General features: G+C 42.4%; 1 protein-coding gene across 2 annotated transcripts; it reads left to right on the plus strand.

The window, feature by feature from the left end:
- The first annotated feature begins 1,389 nt into the window (after positions 1-1,389).
- On the plus strand, positions 1,390-20,736 carry kdm2aa (lysine (K)-specific demethylase 2Aa). 2 transcript variants are annotated; one of them, XM_054603619.1, is made up of 25 exons: positions 1,390-1,511; positions 7,626-7,764; positions 8,466-8,544; positions 8,766-8,812; positions 9,746-9,924; positions 10,112-10,218; positions 10,365-10,458; positions 10,651-10,804; positions 10,899-11,014; positions 11,104-11,230; positions 11,345-11,598; positions 11,734-11,811; positions 12,200-12,327; positions 12,509-12,632; positions 12,709-12,837; positions 13,002-13,085; positions 15,514-15,549; positions 15,692-15,815; positions 15,922-16,551; positions 16,686-16,842; positions 17,663-17,905; positions 18,050-18,213; positions 18,354-18,500; positions 19,047-19,265; positions 19,598-20,736. In XM_054603619.1, exons 1-25 carry the CDS (start codon positions 1,506-1,508, stop codon positions 19,777-19,779), a joined length of 3,747 nt encoding a protein of 1,248 aa, XP_054459594.1. In that variant the 5' UTR covers positions 1,390-1,505; the 3' UTR covers positions 19,780-20,736. The 2 variants fall into 2 exon arrangements, with proteins under 2 accessions (XP_054459594.1, XP_054459595.1); XM_054603620.1 differs by having other exon boundaries at positions 15,517-15,549.
- The last annotated feature ends 87 nt before the right edge of the window (positions 20,737-20,823 follow it).

A 20,823-nucleotide genomic window follows, 5' to 3' on the forward strand; every position in this document is an offset into this window, starting at 1 on the left:
GAAATGGAAATAAATACAGCCCTGCTTTATTCAAGGACACTGACACTGCCTTGGGGTGTTTTACTACTGAACATATTTGTTTTTTGTGCATCTATTACAAAGACTGCTTTAATTTTTAACATGTGTATGTGTTTTCCCCTTATTTTTTAAGAACCATTGTTTTACTATGGTTGGTTTTGGCCATTTACATCTTTTCTTATTGCTTTAGATCCACAAATGCAGTTGGATACACTGAACTCTTGTAATATACGCCTACTGTTTATCCATGAATTTCTTCTGACCATGACTAGAGAATAGATTTTTTCACTGGCTCATCTAGAGATCTTCAAAAGAAAGTGTCACTTTTGGTGAAATATTGGGGCAATTATTTTTGGGCGCAATACTAGCAGTGGTGTTTTCTTGTACTTGTCTAAGTGTCAAGCTACAACAGGAGCACCTGCCACAAAATCCCTGTGAATGTTGCTCTGTATGTCTTTCACTTTTTTCACTGGCTAAAGCTGCCATCAAGTGCACCTTGTAAGCTCCATCTGACATCCAAAATTTGAAAAGAAGACTTTGATACTAGAGGCATCTCTTAGGAATCAAGCAGCAAACTACTACTTTGTGCTGTCAAAATTAAATAGTTTAAATGTTTGTCCCAAAAATAAGGTAACATGACATTTGGGGGACTTTCCACTTATAACCTGGGTTGTTCATTTTATCTGTAAATATGTTTTCTGGTCACCAGTTGTGGAGCCTACTTTCGTAGCCAGGTTCCCAGAAGTCTAAAAATGTAAATCTCACAAAAGTCTTAATAACCTTGATTTAAATCTGATAATACTGAAATGTATTATTCTTTTGTCTCAAATGTGGATACAAGGGGGTATGTAAGAAATTAGGAAAGACTAATGGTCAGCCATGGTTCAGTCAGCACATTAACCATCCTGTTCACCGTTATTATTATTATTATTATTATTATTATTATTATTATTATTATTATTATTATTATTATTATTATTATTATTATTATTATTATCAGCTTGTGTGACACTTGTAACATGTGATTTTGTGCGTCCTTCCTTTCCTGCTTGCATTATTGGAGCCCCATCAGTTTGTAGCAATTTATAAGGTTGTTATATATTTTTTTCGTAGTTGTGTCCACTGTTGACTTTAATAAAATGACACTGTTATTCATTTTGCGTATGTGAGTGATTATTTACATTGTGTTACATTCGTAGTGCGCATTTGGCATGTTCCTCTCGCTTGCCGTACTCAAGCTGGACGGATTTGACAGACAGGTCACTGCCACCAATCACAAGAGAGATGCAACATTTTCCAGCCAATCGCTGATCGCTTGAGCGGAGTGCACTTCCATTTATGGACCTGCGAGCACTTCCTTGTTGAGGTGAAGGCTACAAAACGTGTCTGTCCGATGCGAGCCTCTGGGAGCGAAAACACCGGACACAGGAGACGTCACACCTCTCGGATTACTGAAGGAGTTGGTAAATTGACGGATTTGTGTTAATATGGGGGTAAGCATTGTCAAACTCCTTATTTTTATGGTCATTCTTGTTGTTATTTATGAGTGATGACTAGTTATATTGGATAATGGGATGGTGGTCGGGGCGTCTGTATCATCGCCTGATTGGCTCCTTCTCTTGACTGACCGTGTGTTTGTCCAGTCACTAACGTTATTGGGAAATATTAACCAATGAAGTATTAGGCCGGTTTCGAATTGTGCTGTTATTGGTGGCTCGCCAGCTACTTTATATGTCTATTGGTTATATTTGTCGGTGTCGCTCAATGAGAGCCTCGCCAGAAGGGCTGCGATTGGTCCAGTGTGCTGTTGTGGGCGGGACGAAGGGATGTTTTGTGATGGGATGGAAAATGGCGGCTGTTCGGAAACCGCATTAACTTTATACTATACTAAGAATAACAGCAGCAACCATATTAAAAAAACAATCTGTAAATATCTGCATATTGGTTTTTAATAGGACTTCAGCTCGTGTTTAGTCTCCTGCGCATATAAGCGGGACACTATCCAGAGAGGTGACCGTAGCTGGACGCGACTGGAGAGCAGAACAAAGCTGGAGTATCCTCACAGTGTTGCTCCTGTCATGATGGTGACTGTGTGGGTCCACGTGCTGGCCTCTCTGTTATTTAGTCAGCAGGTTGAGGTTCAAAACTTTTTATTTGTTGAACGGTAAGCGAAGTTGAGACCCTCCGTCGTGAAGACGCGCCGCCCGGCTGCTTGTTTACTCTCGGATGGAGCCAGGTGGCGCTGCCATGCTGTAAAGGGAGTGATGGTCTGTTGCTATTGAATACATAACGCGACGTGCATCTGGGTGGGATAATGGATGATTCCAAGCCAAGGTACAGCAAAAGGCTGGTAAGTGGGGGAAAAAAGCTTTTGGCCACGTTGTTCCTTGTTTTCTCCCCTATGAACACAGCTTTCACCAGTTTATTCCCCAACTCATTTAAAGTTGGGGAATAAACTCACACGGCAATCAATGTTTTCTATAGATTGATATATTGGTTTTATATATATATATATATATATATATATATATATATATATATATATATATATATGGCAGCAATAACAACAATGACGAGGTGTGGTTTAAAAAAAATCACATTTCCCACAAAGTTCAGCCCCTTGCCACATGTCTTTGGTTTTAAACAAGAACTCTTGTTGTGATTGTGTAAACACATTTGTTGGCTGATGAATGTCAAGAAATTGCAGTTCAGAAAGGCTAAATATGTTTTGATATAGTGCTGGCATCCTGTACTCTGTTTAACAGAGTAGTAACAAGTTTATTTTTCAACTGTAAAACTTCTTGCCCTGTACTGTTTTTATTTATTTATTTTTTTGGATGAAATTATTGTTAAAAAATATTTTAAAGGAGCTCTTTTAACATGAAAATGTACACTCACCGGCCACTTTATTAGGTACACCTTGCTAGTACCGGGTTGGACCCCCTTTTGCCTTCAGAACTGCCTTAATTCTTCGTAGCATAGATTCAACAAGGTGTTGGAAACATTCCTCAGAGATGTTGCTCCATATTGACATGATAGCGTCACGCAGTTGCTGCAGATCTGTCGGCTGCACATTCAATTCAGTTTATTTTTGTATAGCCCCGAATCACAAATTACAAATTTGCCTCAGAGGGCTTTACAATCTGTGCACATGCGACATCCTTTGTCCTTCCCTCACATCGGCACAGGAAAAACTCTCCTAAAAAACCCCTTTAACAGGGAGGAAAAAAAGGAAGAAACCTATGGGAGAACGACAGAGGAGGGATCCTTCTCCCAGGATGGACAGAATGCAATAGATGTCATGTGTACAGAATGAACAGCATAACAGAGATACAACACATTCAATGTATATGACATAAATGATTCATATAATAAGACTACTTATAATAACAGCAGCAATTATTACAGTAGAATTATAGTTATGAAAATAGGGATAGTAATGTGATTAATAATAATAATTGAAGTAGCAGTGGGTGTCAGTCGGCTCACAGCAGGAGGCACCACTACGGTCCAGGTACCACAACGATTCATGGAAACCTGCAGAACGAGAAAGCAAAAGGGCTTCAGGGTGGAAGTAAAGCTAAAATGCTTAATGGTACAGGTAATAGTAATAGTAATGTGACTAGTAATAATAATGGTGGTAGCAGTCGTTGTCAGCAGGGCCGTAGCAGGATGCACGACCACGGTCCAGGTACAGCCACGATTTATAGAAGCCTGCGAAGCGAGAAAGCACAAAGACTCCAGGGTACAAGCAAGTCAATAAGCGTAATAGTACAGGCAATAATAATAGTAATGTGACTAATAATGATAGTGGTAGTAGTAGTGGGTGTCAGCAGGGCCTCAGTAGGTGGCACGATGACAGTCCAAATATAACCCCGATTCCTGGGAACCTGCGAGGCGAGAAAGTACAAGAACTCCGAGGAAGAAGCAAAATCAGTAATGTGCATAAATAGGGGATTAATACATAAAGAAGGAGGGAGAGAAGAGGAGAGAGGAGCTCAGCGTATCCTAGGTAGTCCCCCGGCTGTCTAGGCATATAGCAGCATATCTAGGGGCTGGACCAAGGCGAACCTGAACCAGCCCTAACTATAAGCGCTATCAAAAAGGAAGGTCTTAAGCCTGCTCTTGAAAGTGGTGAGTGTGTCTGCCCCCGGACTGAAACTGGAACCTGGTTCCACAGAAGAGGAGCCTGATAACTGAAGGCTCTGGCTCCCATCCTACTTTTATATACTCTAGGAACCACAAGTAACCCTGCATTGATTGAGCGCAGCTCTCTAGTTGGGTAATATGGAACTATAAGTTCCTTAAGATAAGACGGTGCCTGGCCAGTTAGAGCTTTGTAGGTAAGTAAAAGAATTCTATTCTTGATTTAACAGGGAGCCAGTGCAGAGAAGCTAATACTGGAGTAATATGATCTATTTTCTTAGTTTTTGTTAGAACACGTGCTGCAGCATTCTGGATCAACTGTAAAGATCTAAGAGACCTATTAGAACAGCCTGATAATAAGGAGTTACAGTAATCTAGTCTAGAGGTAACAAATGCATGAACTAGTTTTTCTGCATCGCTTTGAGACAGGATTTGCCTGATTTTCGCAATGTTACGTAAATGCATCCATGATGTGAATCTCCCGTTCCACCACATCCCAAAGGTGCTCTATTGGATTGAGATCTGGTAACTGTGGAGGCCATTGGAGTACAGTGAACTCATTGTCATGTTCAAGAAACCAGTTTGAGATGATGTGAGCTTTATGCTGGAAGTAGCCATCAGAAGATGGGTACACTGTGGTTATAAAGGGATGGACATGTTCAGCAACAATACTCAGATAGGCCGTGGCGTTTCAACAATGCTCAATTGGTTCTAAGGGGCCCAAAGTGTGCCAAGAAAATATCCCCCACACCATTACACCACCACCAGCAGCCTGAACCGTTGATGCAAGGCAGGATGGATCCAATGCTTTCATGTTTTTTATGCCAAATTCTGACCCTACCATCTGAATGTCGCAGCTGAAATCGAGACTCATCAGACCAGGCAACGTTTTTACAATCTTCTGTTGTCCAATTTTGGTGAGTCTGTGTGAATTGTAGCCTCAGTTTCCTGTTCTTAGCTGACAGGAGTGGCACCCGGTGTGGTCTTCTGCTGCTGGAGCCCATCTGCTTCAAGGTTGGACGTGTTGTGCGTTCAGAGATGGTATTCTGCATACATTGGTTGTAATGAGTGGTTATTTGAGTGACTGTTGCCTTTCTATCATCTCGAACCACCCTGCCCATTCTCCTCTGACATCAACAAGGCATTTTCGTCCACACAACTGCCGCTCACTGGATATTTTCTCTTTTTCGGACCATTCTCTGTAAACCCTAGAGATGGTTGTGCGTGAAAATCCCAGTAGATCAGCAGTTTTTGAAATACTCAGACCAACCTGTCTGGCACCAACAACCATGCCACGTTCAAAGTCACTTAAATCCCCTTTCTTCCCCATTCTGATGCTCGGTTTGAACTTCAGCAAGTCGTCTTCACCACGTCTAGATGCCTAAATGCATTGAGTTGCTGCCTTGTGATTGGCTGATCGTCTATTTGTGTTAACAAGCAATTGAACTGGTGTGCGTAATAAAGTGGCCGGTGAGTGTATATTGCACCAATGCTATGTTGAAATAACCTGGTGGACATGCATGCTTTCAGTACATGTTTGTGCATGTGAGTTGTTGTGTGGTTAGCGCCATGCGGCAACCTCCGGTCTAAAAAGGTGAAGCCAATGTGAATAAGATAATTCTGATTGTATACAAATGAGAAAATGACTCTACTTCTCACTTTTTTTTTTTTTTTTTACCTCAGTAAACATTGTAAACATGAGCTTGTGGTCTCAATGGCTAGTTTCAAGTCTTCAATACAGTATGATGTTCATTTAGCAATTAATGGTCCCATTTAGAGTAAAATAGACAATAAAGCAGGGTATGCTTTAGGGTGGGGGCTACCTTGTGATTGGCAGGTCAGGACCGCTGCCAGAGCTGTACAGGCGTCCCTCCTCCGCTATTATGTCCACTTCCATTTGCAAAATGCTAGATGGCAAAGATCCAAGATGGCGATGGCCAAAATGCCAAACCTTTGATTATTGATTAATTAATTAAATATACTGTTGTCGCATTTTTAAAATCTCAATTATTGCTATCGGAGTTGAATCCTGTATTGGTTGGGCCAAACAAGGACACAGCTTGTTGGCGTGAGCCTCCTAGCTGCTACATGAGCGTCAAGGTAGCAGTTTGGCTAGAAAGATACAACTAACCATAATATCTCTATAAATACATTTAGGATCAAATCAACACAGGTGCTATTACACAGACTGATGATTGTTATTGAAAGCTAAAGTAACATTGCCTCTCTCAATTATGAATTCTCAACCCCTTTTTATAGCATCAAATAACTAAATAAAACCAAGCTCATTATGAAAATGGTGACATGAACAACAGTATAATAAGAACTACCTGAAATGACAGAAACTGTCTTTGGAGAAAAATTATTCCATGTGTATTTTGACTTATTAGTTTGTCCCATGTTCCATCAGCTAACATGGTTGGTTATTGCATTTTGCAGAAGTGATATGTTTATACAACTATACTGGCTTCACACTGACTGGAGGAGAGATGAAAAAATGACCTGAGATGCCCCATTCAGTATAATTATGTTACGTTATTACATGACATATTATTAAAATTCAGTGATTTTAGTTTTTCTGTACTTGTTATGCAATACAAAATAAAACTGGTAATTGATTGGCTCGTGTATATTACAATGGCACATACTGAACAGCTCAGGTTTAATTGGAAATGGTATTTAACATTCCTGGAAACTGTCTTTCAGGTTTCTCTTTTTAATCCAGTTATTATCTATTCACAAGCTTATATGATCTGTTTGTTGGCAGTTTTTAATAGCTTTGGTTTTGATATTCATCTGTGGGACAAACTATAAAATGAATGTCTATATTTGAGCGTTACGAGGTGAACGATGACATCATCACGAGGGAAGATATCTGCAGGTTAAAGTCAAGTTAAAATGCCTTAATGTATTACGTTTAGCATACAGTTTAGTCTAGTTATGAAATGTTTAAGTCTAAAATCTTGCCTCTTATATCCTGTAGATAATGAATGTACAATATATTCATTCCCTAAACCACTTTCAGTGTTTGGCATTATTTAAACTTGATCATTTAACATGTGATTTGACTAGACCTGGTATCTTTGCAGTTGAAATGAATTCAAGCTGGTTCTGCAGTTCCGAAGGGCACAAATGCCAACAGTGCATTAAGAGAGCCCTGTAATAACCCAAGATGATTGCATGGTTAGAAGCAGACACCAGTGAAGAGGTGGGAGCGATTATGGAGTACCAGGGGGTTGGGGGCTCAGCCTGGGATTATCCCTTCGTCATCTCTCATGATCTGGGACCACCAGAACCAGTATACACTCTATTAAATGGAACCAATGTTTGGTTTTTTGAACTGGTTTCATTTAATGGATTCGGTTCCGATCCTGATTCGGATGTCTCTTCCGTCGACCAATTGTCCTTTCTGTCACCTATTCCTCATTATTATATTTTCAACCTCCCTTCCGTCTCCCTAGCGGGCCGGTACCCGACGTCGTTACCATGACGACGGCATCTCAGATGAGGAGATTGATGGAAGGAGAATGTTTGACCTGGAGGAGAAAGTCCACAGTCAGAGGTTCAGCTCTGACAGGATCCTGCGCATGGAAGGAAGAGGTAGGCGAGTACAGTCCAAATGAACAATTTCAATAATTCATCAAGTACCGGATTCATTTGCGACCAGGTCTGCTGCTTTTTGTCCAGATCTGAGGTTGGTAAAGTCACATATACTAGCTCTGGGTATCCAGCAACAGCTTGCTGTTTTCTTTTCTGTTTGCTCGCTGCAATATTGATCCGCTGTCAAAATGTATTTCCAAAAATGACAGTTATCTTGTTTTTTAGACCAATTTTTGATGAGTGACGGCGGTCAGTGTCAAACTCACTGACAGACGCGTTGCTTTTTCTGTGACTACTTCATAATGAAAGTCAACACGTGTTTTGCCAGTTGATTGCTTTAAACGTGAAGCTGCAGCATTTGGAAATGTTCGGTTTGCATTTGCAGTAACTCAAAACAGCAAGCTTCCCCGGGACTTTTGCCGAAGACATCAAATACATAATCCTGAAAATATGCAATACTATATCAGTGGGCCAGAGGCTCAATCCCCATTGAGTTGCCTCCTTAGGCAATAGATAGTGACTAAGCAGAAATTGCTTTAAGTGACAATCCTAAAGCCATTTGAAGACTGTTTGACATCGCTGCGTCTTTGCTAGGAATCAGGAATCTTGAAAATAAAACAAACAGCAGTGAATGATCGAAAACTCAAAATAAACTGGATGAAAATGCTTTTTTTTCTTTTCTTTTTGTTGGTATTTCTTAGACTTAACATATGAGTTCATCCAGAAAGGCGGCCTGAGGGACCCAATCATCTTTGAGAAGCCTGATGGACTGGGAATCAAGTAGGCATCCTCTTTATTTTTCTCTTCCTCCTTTTTATTCTTATCTACATCTAAATCTACATCTAACTTACTACTTCATTAATTTTTTTTATCAAGCCTTTTGTTAACATACTTGTTCGTTCTTCTGTTCTTCCTCTTGTGGGGAAAAATTACATGATTTGATTTATAAACCAAACAACATGAGATTTGCAATATGCTGAGTAACTAATGTTGTTCTCTAGGATGCCCGATGCTGACTTCAGTGTTAATGACGTCAAGATGTTTGTTGGTAAGACTTTTTCTTCCTTAATGAGTCAATTGATGCAGCTACAAGTCTTCGGTTTAATCCTGGCAGCTGTTCTGTTTCCCATCAACACGTCATTGAATAATAACATCCATGTGAGCAGAAAGAATGAAAATAATGAGAATTCCAATTTCAATCATTGAATGGAATAATTTCTTGAGAAATAATTTAGTCTATGAAATATTAAAAATGATTTAAAATCAAAACCTTTTTTGTCCAACAGTCATTAAATCTCAAACATAAGGTGTTTAATTTACAATAAGACAAATAGTTACCAACTCATTCTGCCTTGAATTAACATCTGTGTTCTAAGTAAGGCAATAACGATGCCACACAATTTTTTATTTAAAAGGAAAAAAAGTACTTATTGGGCTGAAATACCTCTAATTCCAATTTATAGTGGCCAGGTCCACCTTTTTAATTTAGGAGTGTTAAAACAATGATTTTGATGTTATCGCCCTTTGTATTCTACACAAATATTTGTTTACTTTAGGTATTTAATTGGTCTTGCAACTATAATAATAATAATTAATAATAATAATGGATTTTATTTATATAGCACACTTTAATTTACAATGAAATCTCAAGGTGCTTTACAGGGTAAAACAATCAATCACAATAATCAAATATAATAATAAAACGCTAAAATCAGAAATAAAATAGAATAATATAAAACAAAATAATTCATATAATAATGAAATCGAAGAATATATAGGACAACTGAACAATTACCAAAGAAAACGCAATCTAACCAAGACCTTAGGGGAAGGCAGAGAGGAACCAGGTGAGTCTTAAGATTCGATCTAAAAGCAGCGAGGGAGTCTGAAGTCTAACTGTATCCTTTATCCAGCTGCTGTTTTAAACCACATTTCTTTTGTCATGCTGTGACTAACCATTGCCAAAAAACCAACCTCTCAGGCAGCAGACGTATGATAGATGTGATGGATGTGAGCACTCAGAAGGGGACAGAGATGTCCATGGCCCAGTGGACACGTTACTACGAGACGCCTCCGTCTCAGAGAGAGAAGCTCTATAATGTCATCAGCCTGGAGTTCAGCCACACTAAGCTGGAGAACCTGGTCCAGAGACCTGCCACGGTACAGACGCAAATCTTATGAAAGGCTCATGTTTATGTGTATAATTCAAACAAAAGCATTTCAGCAGCTACAGGGAAACTAACAAAATAGTAGTGTGTTGTCCATTACTTCAAAGTTGCAGATAATTAAGCTCCTGTCTGTCTGTATTTTCTGTCGTGTTTTGTCTATCTTGTATGTGTATGTGTAGGTAGATCTAATAGACTGGGTGGATAACATGTGGCCTCGTCACCTGAAAGAGAGACAGAGAGACTCAACCAACTCCATCACCGACATGCAATACCCCAAAGTACAGAAGTAAGGCCCCGATGTTCACTTTTGTATAAAAGTCAAGTCTTTTAAGTGATGAAAAAATACTTTTTATTTTGATGAAATTAGTAAGGTTAAATGAATTTCATTGAAATGTGAATATAAACATTGCTGATGTTTGCGTGTCTCTGCAGATACTGCCTGATGAGTGTCGAGGGCTGCTACACAGACTTTCATATTGACTTTGGAGGGACCTCTGTATGGTACCACATACTCAGAGGCGGCAAGGTGGGGCCGGAGGGGGGGTTCAGCTTTTTTAACTATAAACATGAATGAACTAATTACGTGGAATAAATGTTTTGAAAATGTAAAGTCAAGAATAGGACTTGTATCCTTTCTGTTTTACTCAGCAAACAACTAGTAAGTTACCTCATGTTGTTGACATGTGCTGTGGTTTGAATTGCAGTTGTGTGTTTTCAGGTGTTCTGGCTGATCCCCCCCACCCCTCAAAACCTGGAGCTCTATGAGAACTGGGTGCTGTCGGGGAAACAGGGAGACATTTTCCTTGGAGACCGAGCATCTGACTGCCAGAGGATTGAGCTGAAGCAGGGCTGCACCTTCATCATACCTTCAGGTATACTTTTAATTCTCTCTCACACGCACACACACTCACTATATTGTTAAGCGATGTGACACGAAATTGAATATTATTGTGTGTTTAAACTCAGGTTGGATTCATGCCGTCTACACCCCTGTGGACTCTATGGTTTTTGGAGGAAACTTCCTGCACAGCTTCAACATCCCCATGCAACTTAACATCTGTAATATAGAAGACAGAACGCGGGTAGGGAAAGCAATCTCTCCTGTAAGGTGTAAATGACAGGAAGTGACGGACTGCGTAATGGTAAAGTGCCCCTTTCACCTCAACCGCAGGTTCCTTTGAAGTTTCGTTACCCCTTCTACTACGAGATGTGCTGGTACGTGTTGGAGCGCTACGTCTTCAGCATGACAAAGACCTCCTACCTCACACCAGAGTTTCAGAAGCACACGCTGGGCATTGGTATGAAGACAGGCAAACATGGGGGGGTAGATGACATATGAGGAGTTTCATGATGAGTTTTTATTTTGTGTAGATTGGTTGTAAATAGACTGTGTGATTCATTCCCTCTGTCAGGTCTGACGAAGCCGCCCGGCTCAGATCAAGCCAGTGAGCAGGTGAAGGAAGAGGAAGACGAGGAGGAGGAGGTTGGCAGTGACGAAGATGCCTCAGAGCAGAAGTCTGACAAGCCTGCAGTTAAAGTTCATTTGACCACCCTTGAGCTGGAGGGAATGTGGAACCTGCTGGGTAAACTGGAGACTCTGCCCTCCAACAAGAAGTGTGTCCCAGCAGGCATACACAACGCCCCGGCACTCATCACGCACATCAAGGTACGACTGGTCTTTGCGTGTGTGTCAGTTGTTTTGGCTGGTGGGATAAATGACCCTGATACTGCTCTCCTGTTGACCGCGTTGGTCTTTTCCCCTGCTTTCTCTCCCCTCACTCTCGTCTCGTCTGTTCTGCAGGCTCTACTGAAGGAACATGCCACTGACAATCCCAAACTGTCCTACACAGGAAAACCCATCGTCAAGTGGCCAAAGAGAGTAAGCAGTCTTCACTTTTAGACACACGGCACATTTAGTGCTGGATGACTGAAATTTTTTTTTTATGAAAGTCTTGATTTGCCAAATGTTTGCTAATTGATCATAATGAAGAATATATGCACGTACGCACGCACGCACGCACGCACACACACACACAAAATTGAATGTTCCTCAACACTCGTGTATTTTAGCAAATACCGTATGAAAAAAGAAATTTCACAATCAATATTGCTATGAAAATGCTGCTTCATCATTTATAAAATATTGTACATATTTGGACCAAGTGTTCATAACAAATGCTGCCTGTTGTAATTGTGTTTATTCTGTTTTACTTCTTGTCATCTCAGCTGTTGTCCCCTCTTGACTTTTCTGCTCCTCTCTCAACCAGCCCTCATGGTACCAGCCTCCTCCTCCTCCACCACCACCTCCTCGTGCTAAGTTCTCCTCCACTCCCATCATCCCACGACCACAGAAACCAGCCTCCTCCATGTCAGTGCTGAGACGGCGCAGGGTCAGGTAACAAAGCGTGTGCAAGAAACACATTTTCAGTTTTGTTTGTAGTAGGCCTTCTTAATTTAGCACAGCAAACCCCAGTTGTTTTGAGCCAATGCCAATGTTCTACCTTTTTTATAATTAATGAAATTGTGCAAGTTGATGATTCAGTGATCATCCATTTGATGTTTTTCCTTTTTTGCAGGTGTAAGCGCTGTGAAGCCTGTATGAGACCAGAGTGTGGAGACTGTAACTTCTGCAGAGACATGAAGAAGTTTGGGGGACCAGGAAAACTCAAGCAGACCTGTGTGCTCAGACAGTGTCTCTCTGTAGGTAACTTTTCTTAGTTTGTTTATTTATATATGTTGGATATGTTTCATAATCGTCCCTCTGCGTCTCCTCCAGCCGGGCCTTCCTCTCTCTGCAGTATGTGAGCTCTGCAAGGAGCCCAATCAGGAGGAAACTGGAGACCCTTCCCTCACTCTGATGGAATGCTCCAACTGTGCGCAGATAGTCCATCCTGCCTGCCTCACGGTACAATGCACACACGCTCCCGGTTTATAAACACAGTACACTATATTAACCACCATTTAATGTGCGTCTTAATTAAGATTGTAACATCCATGTGCTTTACTCTTTTCTCTTCTTCCTGCATTTCATCCATCTGACTAATAGTATGTCTGCTTCTGCTTCTGCAGGTTCAGGGTGAAGGAGTGGTGAATAAAGACCTGCCTAGTTGCTGGGAGTGTCCGAAGTGTGTCCAAGGGATTACTGACCCTGAGGTACACAAAGTCTTATCAACACACGCACACACGCAGTCTCAGGGTTTCCTGATTCTTGCTTGTATATTTAGTCCACTGCTGCTCAAAGACTTCTGAGTGTCTTTGCAAACATTTACGCCCTCTCTTGCACTCAGTCTATTAAACCGCCGTTCACACACACACACACACACACACACACACACACACACACACACACACACACACACACACACACACACACACACACACACACACACACACACACTTGGTTGCAGTGTGTCAACGCTAATGGGTATTGTGTGTCTCCTGTCTGTTTTGTTTTTTGGTTCCCTTTATTTTTGTTTTCTTTGAGTTTGATTTAACTCCGTCAGTCATCAGGCAGCGATGAATCGTTGGCTGCCGGCCACCAGCAGCACATCCGTCCCCATGGCCCCCTGGTTCTCAGACTGGGCCACGGGCCCTCTGCTACCATAGGGGGCCCTGTGGGCACCCGGCAGGATGGGGAGGTGGTCCGCTGTGGTTTCTTCCCTCCTCCTCCTCTTCCTTCCTGCTCTTCCTCCTCCTCAGCATCACTTCTATTGGTGGCGGCCCCTCTGCCTTCTCAGCCAATCAGCTCGAGACTGGTGAGAGGTGCCGCCTACTCTCAGTACATCCACCCTTCTGTCGAGTGCACCCCATTCCTTTTTCCATTCCACCTTTCAAGTGAACAGACACAACTCTTGATTACTAAATGTCATTTTTTTAAAATGATGTTGCTGAAAAAATGATTTCCTATTTAAGAATGCCGTTTTCATAGTTCATACAAGAGTAATGCCTCTTCTCTGCTTTCACTTTGGAGCTGCCTCGGCTGAAATTAGTTTCTGTGCTGTTTTTCCTTTTCCATACTTTCAAAATTATTTTCTCATGGCTCCTCATCATGGACAATGAGTAGCCTGGACACTTCTTTTCAGTTAAACAAAAAAAAAGAAAAAAATCAGTGCTTTATAAATGTATAATGTTTACCCTTAAGCTTGTCAGTGTGTTTTTGGACACATCGGTTTCCACTTTTTCAATGTCAAAAAGGGTGTTAGAGGAGTTGTTTGTCTACTCAACTTTCTACTTGAATCCCCGGGTGATTTATTTATTTATTTTTCCCAACGTTGCAGTAACTGACTGTCTGAAGGACTTTATGTCGGTTGTTTAAGGTGCAAAACTCGGAGCACATCTATGATTGAGGGATTTTCCTCCACAGGTCTCTCAACGTGGTGACACGTGAGCTGGCACAAGGGCAGCACTGCTGACCGAGCTAACAGTGTTTACGACGGGGGGGATTCGGAGGCTGGGTGCTATGTTTTCATGACGACGACGTCAGTTGAGACACTATCAGTGGAAACTACTGTGTGAACGCAGTGCAAAACGGCAGCTTTGAGCAAGGCTCACATGCACTAACGTGCACTAAAAGTCACGCACAGCCGCGTATGTAAACAAATAACAGGGAAGCTCTGATTACATCACACTACATCTTTACATAGCAAATAGTCGTTTGCTGCAATATTAATGTTCTTAATATTGTATAGAGATCCTTCAACAGGGATATGGTGTTGTGATTGTCTTCTCTTGTATCAAAATGTAGATTTTAGAGGCTTTTCTCTGATTGAAACCATGTTCATAAGCAAAAAGTCCAAAACAATCTAATACTGACCTCATCGTACCTGAACCACATGCTAGTTTACGATATTAAAGGCACGTCATTCTCTTGTGCCACACACACACACACACACACACACACACACACACACACACACACACACACACACACACACACACACACACACACACACACACACACACACAAACATAATAACAGAAATGATTGGGATATTCTCTTCAATATGCCGTTGTAGCTCTGTTGAAGCCGCACAACATTGCTGCTCACTAAAAAGCGTTTATCAGTGACGCTGTGGCTGTTTCTAAGTAAAAAGAACTTAAATGTGTGATAAATTGTAATGATGACATTGAAAATCTGATGTTAAGCATATAAATATTCATCTGTTATTGGTGAACAGTTAAACCAAAAATACTCTGTATGAGATTATCAGATTTTTGGGGGCTGGTTTATTACTGGTTTATTCTGTTATTGAGTGGCTGCAAAGCATACACTACATTACTTTATGTTCACTATGTTATGTTTATGTAACAATAGTATGACTGACTCAGTGTGAGTTAATGATGACAAGAGCTGGTCTCTTGATGGTTAAGAGACCAGCCCCCTTCGGATTACAGATATATCAAGGATTTGGACAAGATCATAATTAGTTATAGGACATCAGCACATAATGGCAGCTTCTGTCCAATAAATGTCACCGGCCTCTAATAATTTGAAGCCAAAACTGCCAGCTAAATCTCATAACGGATTCTTTGCGATTCCAAAGTCGCCTCTGATATTAACATGTTTTCCTTTTTCATCCAGCAGTCTAAAGGAGACAAAGGTGAAGGTCTTCCAGCGGTGAGTGTTTGTTGTTGGGTCTATGCTTTGACATGTTTAATTCTAAAACACTCTCTTAATTTATATTGGGTTTTTTTCTCTCTCTCTACCCTTTCTTTCTGTCCCTTCCCTCCATCCCTCGCTCCTCTTCCTGAATGTCCAGAAGCGGAAATCTTCCACCCTGCTGGATGCTCGCATTGCTAAGATTTACCGACGACAGAGACACAGCCGCGACGACGACGACTCTGCCAGTGATGATGATGATGATGATTATGATGATGATGAAGGTTTGTCTCTCCAAAAACAAAGTGCTTGAAGCTCTACTTTTGGTGTTATTGTGATGACGTTATTTTGACCTGATGACCTGTCCTATCCATCCGTCAATCTCTTCAGCCTCTCGGAGAAGAAAGAATACTCTCCACTCCCGAGTGGGGAGCCACTCTTCCAGGAGGGGGTTTGGTGCCAACAGGAGAGGCCTGCTGAGAGGCGGCTCGGCCCACAAAGGAAACAGAGGGCCCATGACTGGCTCCTCCTCACTCCTCAAGCTAAAGCGAGGGATTGGCATGAGGGAGGGAGTACGGAGGGGAAGAGGGGTGAGGCTGAGGGGAGGCTCCAAGATGCAGCGAAGAGGAGACGAATCCGAGGAGTCGGACGACGACGACGACGAGGATGACGACGACGAGGATGAAGAAGAGGACAGCGAAGAAGGAGACAAAGAACGACTGCATCGCCGGCGTAGGAGGCGCAGGAATGATGACGATGACGATGACGATGATGATGATGATGACGAAGACGATGAAGATGAGGACAGTGAGGGGCAGGAGTTTGACCCTGAAGAGGAGGAGATGGACACGCTGGAAGATGAAGAGGACGACGAGGAGGAAGAGGTGGAGGCAGAAGGCCACTGGGATTCAGACCCAGAACCTCCAGTCCTCCTGGTGTCCGATCTGAATGATGACCTCATGAGTGGCTCCTACCTGACTGTCACTCTGCAGCGCCCCCACAAGGCCACGCGACACTCTGGTAAGACTACAAGTCCGAACAGCTTCAACATAATCAATTTAGAGCATCCTAAGTACAGTGTGTGTATATATTTATTTATTTCTCTTTTCCCTAATGATCAGTAAAGTAAAAAATGTCTTGTTGTCGCTGCTCAGGCTCCATAGTTCCAAAGCTAGAAGCAGCCATGGGTCTGAGGACAGCAGGCGGTGGTCAGCAGGGCTTCATCCAGAGAAAGACTGCTCTGTCCAAAGCTTCACGACTCAGGAGCGCTGATACCACAGCTGACGGCTTAACCCCAAGAGGACCTGGCAGGTAGAGCTCAACACACGGCTTCATTTGAGTAGTAGTAGTCATGTGTTAAACTGAATTTGATCTAGTGTGAGTTGAGACCATGGATGGACAAAACGTGACTTTTTAAATGTAAAACCTTAAAACATCCCAAACACTCGCATACACATTGAACTTGAGACCAAAGCAGCCATGGTACATGGAAGAAGGCTAAAGGATATACGTCATGTTATGTGTATGCTTTAGTTACTAGTTCAATGTTATTTTACAGCAGTGCACATTGGCCAGGAGTTTATTGGTCTATTCAGTTCATGTCATGTAATCAATTGATTTGATGCCAGAATTGATCTAAAAAATCGAGACTGAAACATTGTGTCCGACATTTTGTAGTCATTTTTATGCATTATAGAAGTTCACTTAAGCAGAGGGCAGACAGCTACTCCGAAACTTGTTTTGGTGAGGGTCATCATACATTGTCCATCACGGACTTGACAAAACGTTCTTTTCTGTTGGGCGCAACTGAAAGCGCAACCCGTAAACAACTAGAATTACTAGCTTCTGGTTTTATGCCTAACCAGTCATGTTACAGTTTACATCCATGTCTGTCCAATATGTCACCACATCATCATTTTATCCCATTAGACGTTTGTGTGAAATTGTCATAATTGCCATATGAATTCTCGAGTTTTGGCCAAAAACAGAGACGCACAACCCCGAAACAATATGCCTGCAGCCTTGACTGTCATTGGCGCAGAGGCATTGTAGAAACTGACTCATCGCAATCTGTTTGTTTCATGCATGTGACCTCCTTAAAACAAAAAAACCTTCATGTTTGATCTTGTAGGCCACGTCTGCGGGGTAACAGAGGCCCTAGAGATCACTCTGCGACGACTTCAGAGGAAGAGGGAACCACCGCTCCGTCTGCTACCTCCACCCTGACCCTGCCGTCCCTGCTGTCCTTGCCGTCCTTTAAGGACGTAGGCAACGACAGAGGAGGGGAGAAGGAGGTGTGGGTATCTGTGTTCAAGTACCTGAACAGAGCCGAGCTGTTGGCCTGCATGACCGTCTGTAAGGCCTGGTACAAGTGGTACGTCGCCCTTTTTTACTCGACAAACAGAACATTCCTCAAAATACAGAGTGTGGTTGAGTTTTGTGCTTAGCTGGTGAACAGGAAGCAGCGCTCCCACGCAGCTTGTGAATAAAACCGCTCGCATCTCACTGTCCTTTGCAGGAGCTGTGACAAGCGCCTGTGGAGCCATGTGGACGTGAGTCGGTGCAGCCCGCTCAGTAACCAGGCCCTGGCAGGCATCATTAAACGCCAGCCCACCTCTCTGGACCTGTCCTGGACCCCCCTGGCCAAGAGACAGCTTAACTGTCTGCTAACAAGGCTCCCAGGTAGTAACACACACACACACACACACACACACACACACACACACACACACACACACACACACACACACAAACCCCTGTCCCTACATGACTCATAACACCCCCTCTATCTCTTTTGTGTGTGTGTGTGTGTGTGTCTTCAGGTCTGAGGGAGTTAAGGGTCACTGGTCTGTCCTGGTCATGCATGTCAGCGATGGTCTCTCCCACTCTGCCCTACCTGCGGCTTCTGGACCTGCGCTGGTGTGAAGGCCTTAAAGATGCCCAGATTAAAGAGATCATCATCCCGCCTGGTGAGTAGCAGCAGAGATGAGCGGCGTCAACACTCGGTGGCAATATTGTAGTATTCTGATTATGGCAATAATAATCAATCCTTTACAATGGGGAAATTATTTCTCTGCATTTAACCCATCCCGGAGGAGCAGTGGGCTGCAATGAAGCGCCCGGGGAGCAACTTGGGGTTAGGTGTCTTGCTCAAGGACACCTCGGCATGTTGCCGGTAGAGGGGTTTGAACCACCAACCTTGTGGTTACGGGACAAGCGCTCTACCTCATGTGCCACAGCCGCCCAATAATGCCAGAGAGGCAGAAGAAAGATTGATGAGCACTCTAGTCCATCTGAAGGCTGCAAATCTCTGTTCCTGGGAATGATGATGTCACTGTCAAACAACAATTACAAACAGCACAAAGACCTGCCTATACGTATATCAGACATGATGTTGTAGGTTCAAGGGTTCACAGGGTTGTGCAACTAAATGCAACCAGTAGTGGCGTGTTAGCAGCATGTTGGCAGCCTCCATCTCAAGTGACGTTTTCCTCCATCTATGTCCGTTGCTGCAGGTTCCGAGTTGTCCCGCAGCAGACTGAGGAACATGGTGACACTGCGTCTGTCCGGTCTGGACGTCAGTGAGTCAACTCTGAGGCTGCTTCAGCGCCACATGCCCCAGCTGGAGAGACTAGACCTGGCTCACTGCAAGAACATGGCAGACTCGTCTATTGCCATGCTGGCAGCAGCCGGTACTCACACCCGCAACGGCCTCACTGAACTCACACTGGCAGGTGGGTGTTTGCGCAACAGTCACACTTCACACTGATTGATCACATTGCCTTTCATCTTGCTTGTTCTTCGGTAGGAGTAAAACTTCTTATCGATCTTCTTTTTTGATGCCTGCCTCATCCTGATCCTCTTTTAATATCTGCTGATAACTAATTCCATCCCATCCTTATATTTGCACAGCAGCATGTATTGATGCCTACATTCTTAAAGTAGAAAAGCTATTTATGTTTACCATGCTATTTGTCAAGTAAATGTAAAAAAACAAAAACCTTAAAAAACCCATTTGGGATGGAAGCAGCTCCTGACGTCTGTCTGTTTGCGTCTGTGTGTCCAGGCTGCAGTGAGCTGACCGATGGCTGTCTGTCCTACCTGAAGCGTCTGTCCTCTCTGACTCTGCTGGACCTCAGAGGCTGTAAGGGCATCAGCAGACGAGCCTGCGATGCTTTCATCTCTGACCTGTCACACGTTGCCCTCTACTGTATGATGGAGGAGAAGCTCATCCAGCGCCTGGATTAACAAAGACACTTCCGTACCTGTATACAGAACAGCGAGTCGGAATAACTGGGAAACAGTCCGGCCTAGTACAATCTGTGTGAAGGAGCTAGTGTTACATGAGGAGAATTAAAAAAAACTTGTGTATGCTCAACCTTTTTTGTTTAGGTTGTTTTTCAAAACTTGGAGTTGGTTGTGAGAGCCATTGAACCAGACCAAACTGACATTGTGACTACAAAGCTCCTAAAATGAGTCTTTTGACTCAAAAAAGACCTTTCAGTTGTATTTGTATACTGTTGATGGAGCCTGGCCAGCATTTTCTACTTGCCTTTGAACTTGGTGCTAACTTTAAATTGATATTTTCATCTGGCAAGACTACAAATTATAATTTTCCAAAATGTCAGAATATTTCTTTGAAGAGTTTTGACTCCAAAGATTTCCTTGACCTCTCAAAGTTTCAAATTCTATCATTGCAAAAATACGCATATAATGTTTAACCAGAATTCTGGCTTAACAGGAAACTACCTTTTCAGTGTACAGGATGGGGCGACGCTTTCAAGCAGTCTCAATAGTTTTGGGGAGTTATAATACAGACAATAGTTGGCTCACTGAACTGGAACAAACCCCACGTGTAATTGAATGTTATTCTGTATTTGTACAGTAAATTACATGTGTGTGTATATATATATGTTTATTTTATGTTTAACTGAGATTCAATCAATTGACATTGTACAATTATTTTTCTAACAGTGAAAAGTTAATAAATGTGAATGTTTGAACTTTTTTGGTATCATTTGTTCAGCAGCTAAAGCAATGTGTTTCCCCGCATACAAACACACAGTACTGCATACTTAACCATGTGGACTACAGTGGTTTTGAGTCCTCATTTATACGTGTGAAGCAGAATCGGGTCTGGGAAAAACTTGGCGCTGTTCTTTTCTCTTTCACTTTAGTTTGTGGGCAGCAGAGGGTGCTGCTTCAAACACAGCACAGACATCACTTACTATTAAGAGCACTGTCACACATTCTTCCGTGCAGTACATCTAATCGTTTCAATGAAAAGCAATT

The sequence above is a fragment of the Anoplopoma fimbria genome, chromosome 9 (assembly GCF_027596085.1).
Source record: "Anoplopoma fimbria isolate UVic2021 breed Golden Eagle Sablefish chromosome 9, Afim_UVic_2022, whole genome shotgun sequence".
NCBI classification, from domain to species: domain Eukaryota; kingdom Metazoa; phylum Chordata; class Actinopteri; order Perciformes; family Anoplopomatidae; genus Anoplopoma; species Anoplopoma fimbria.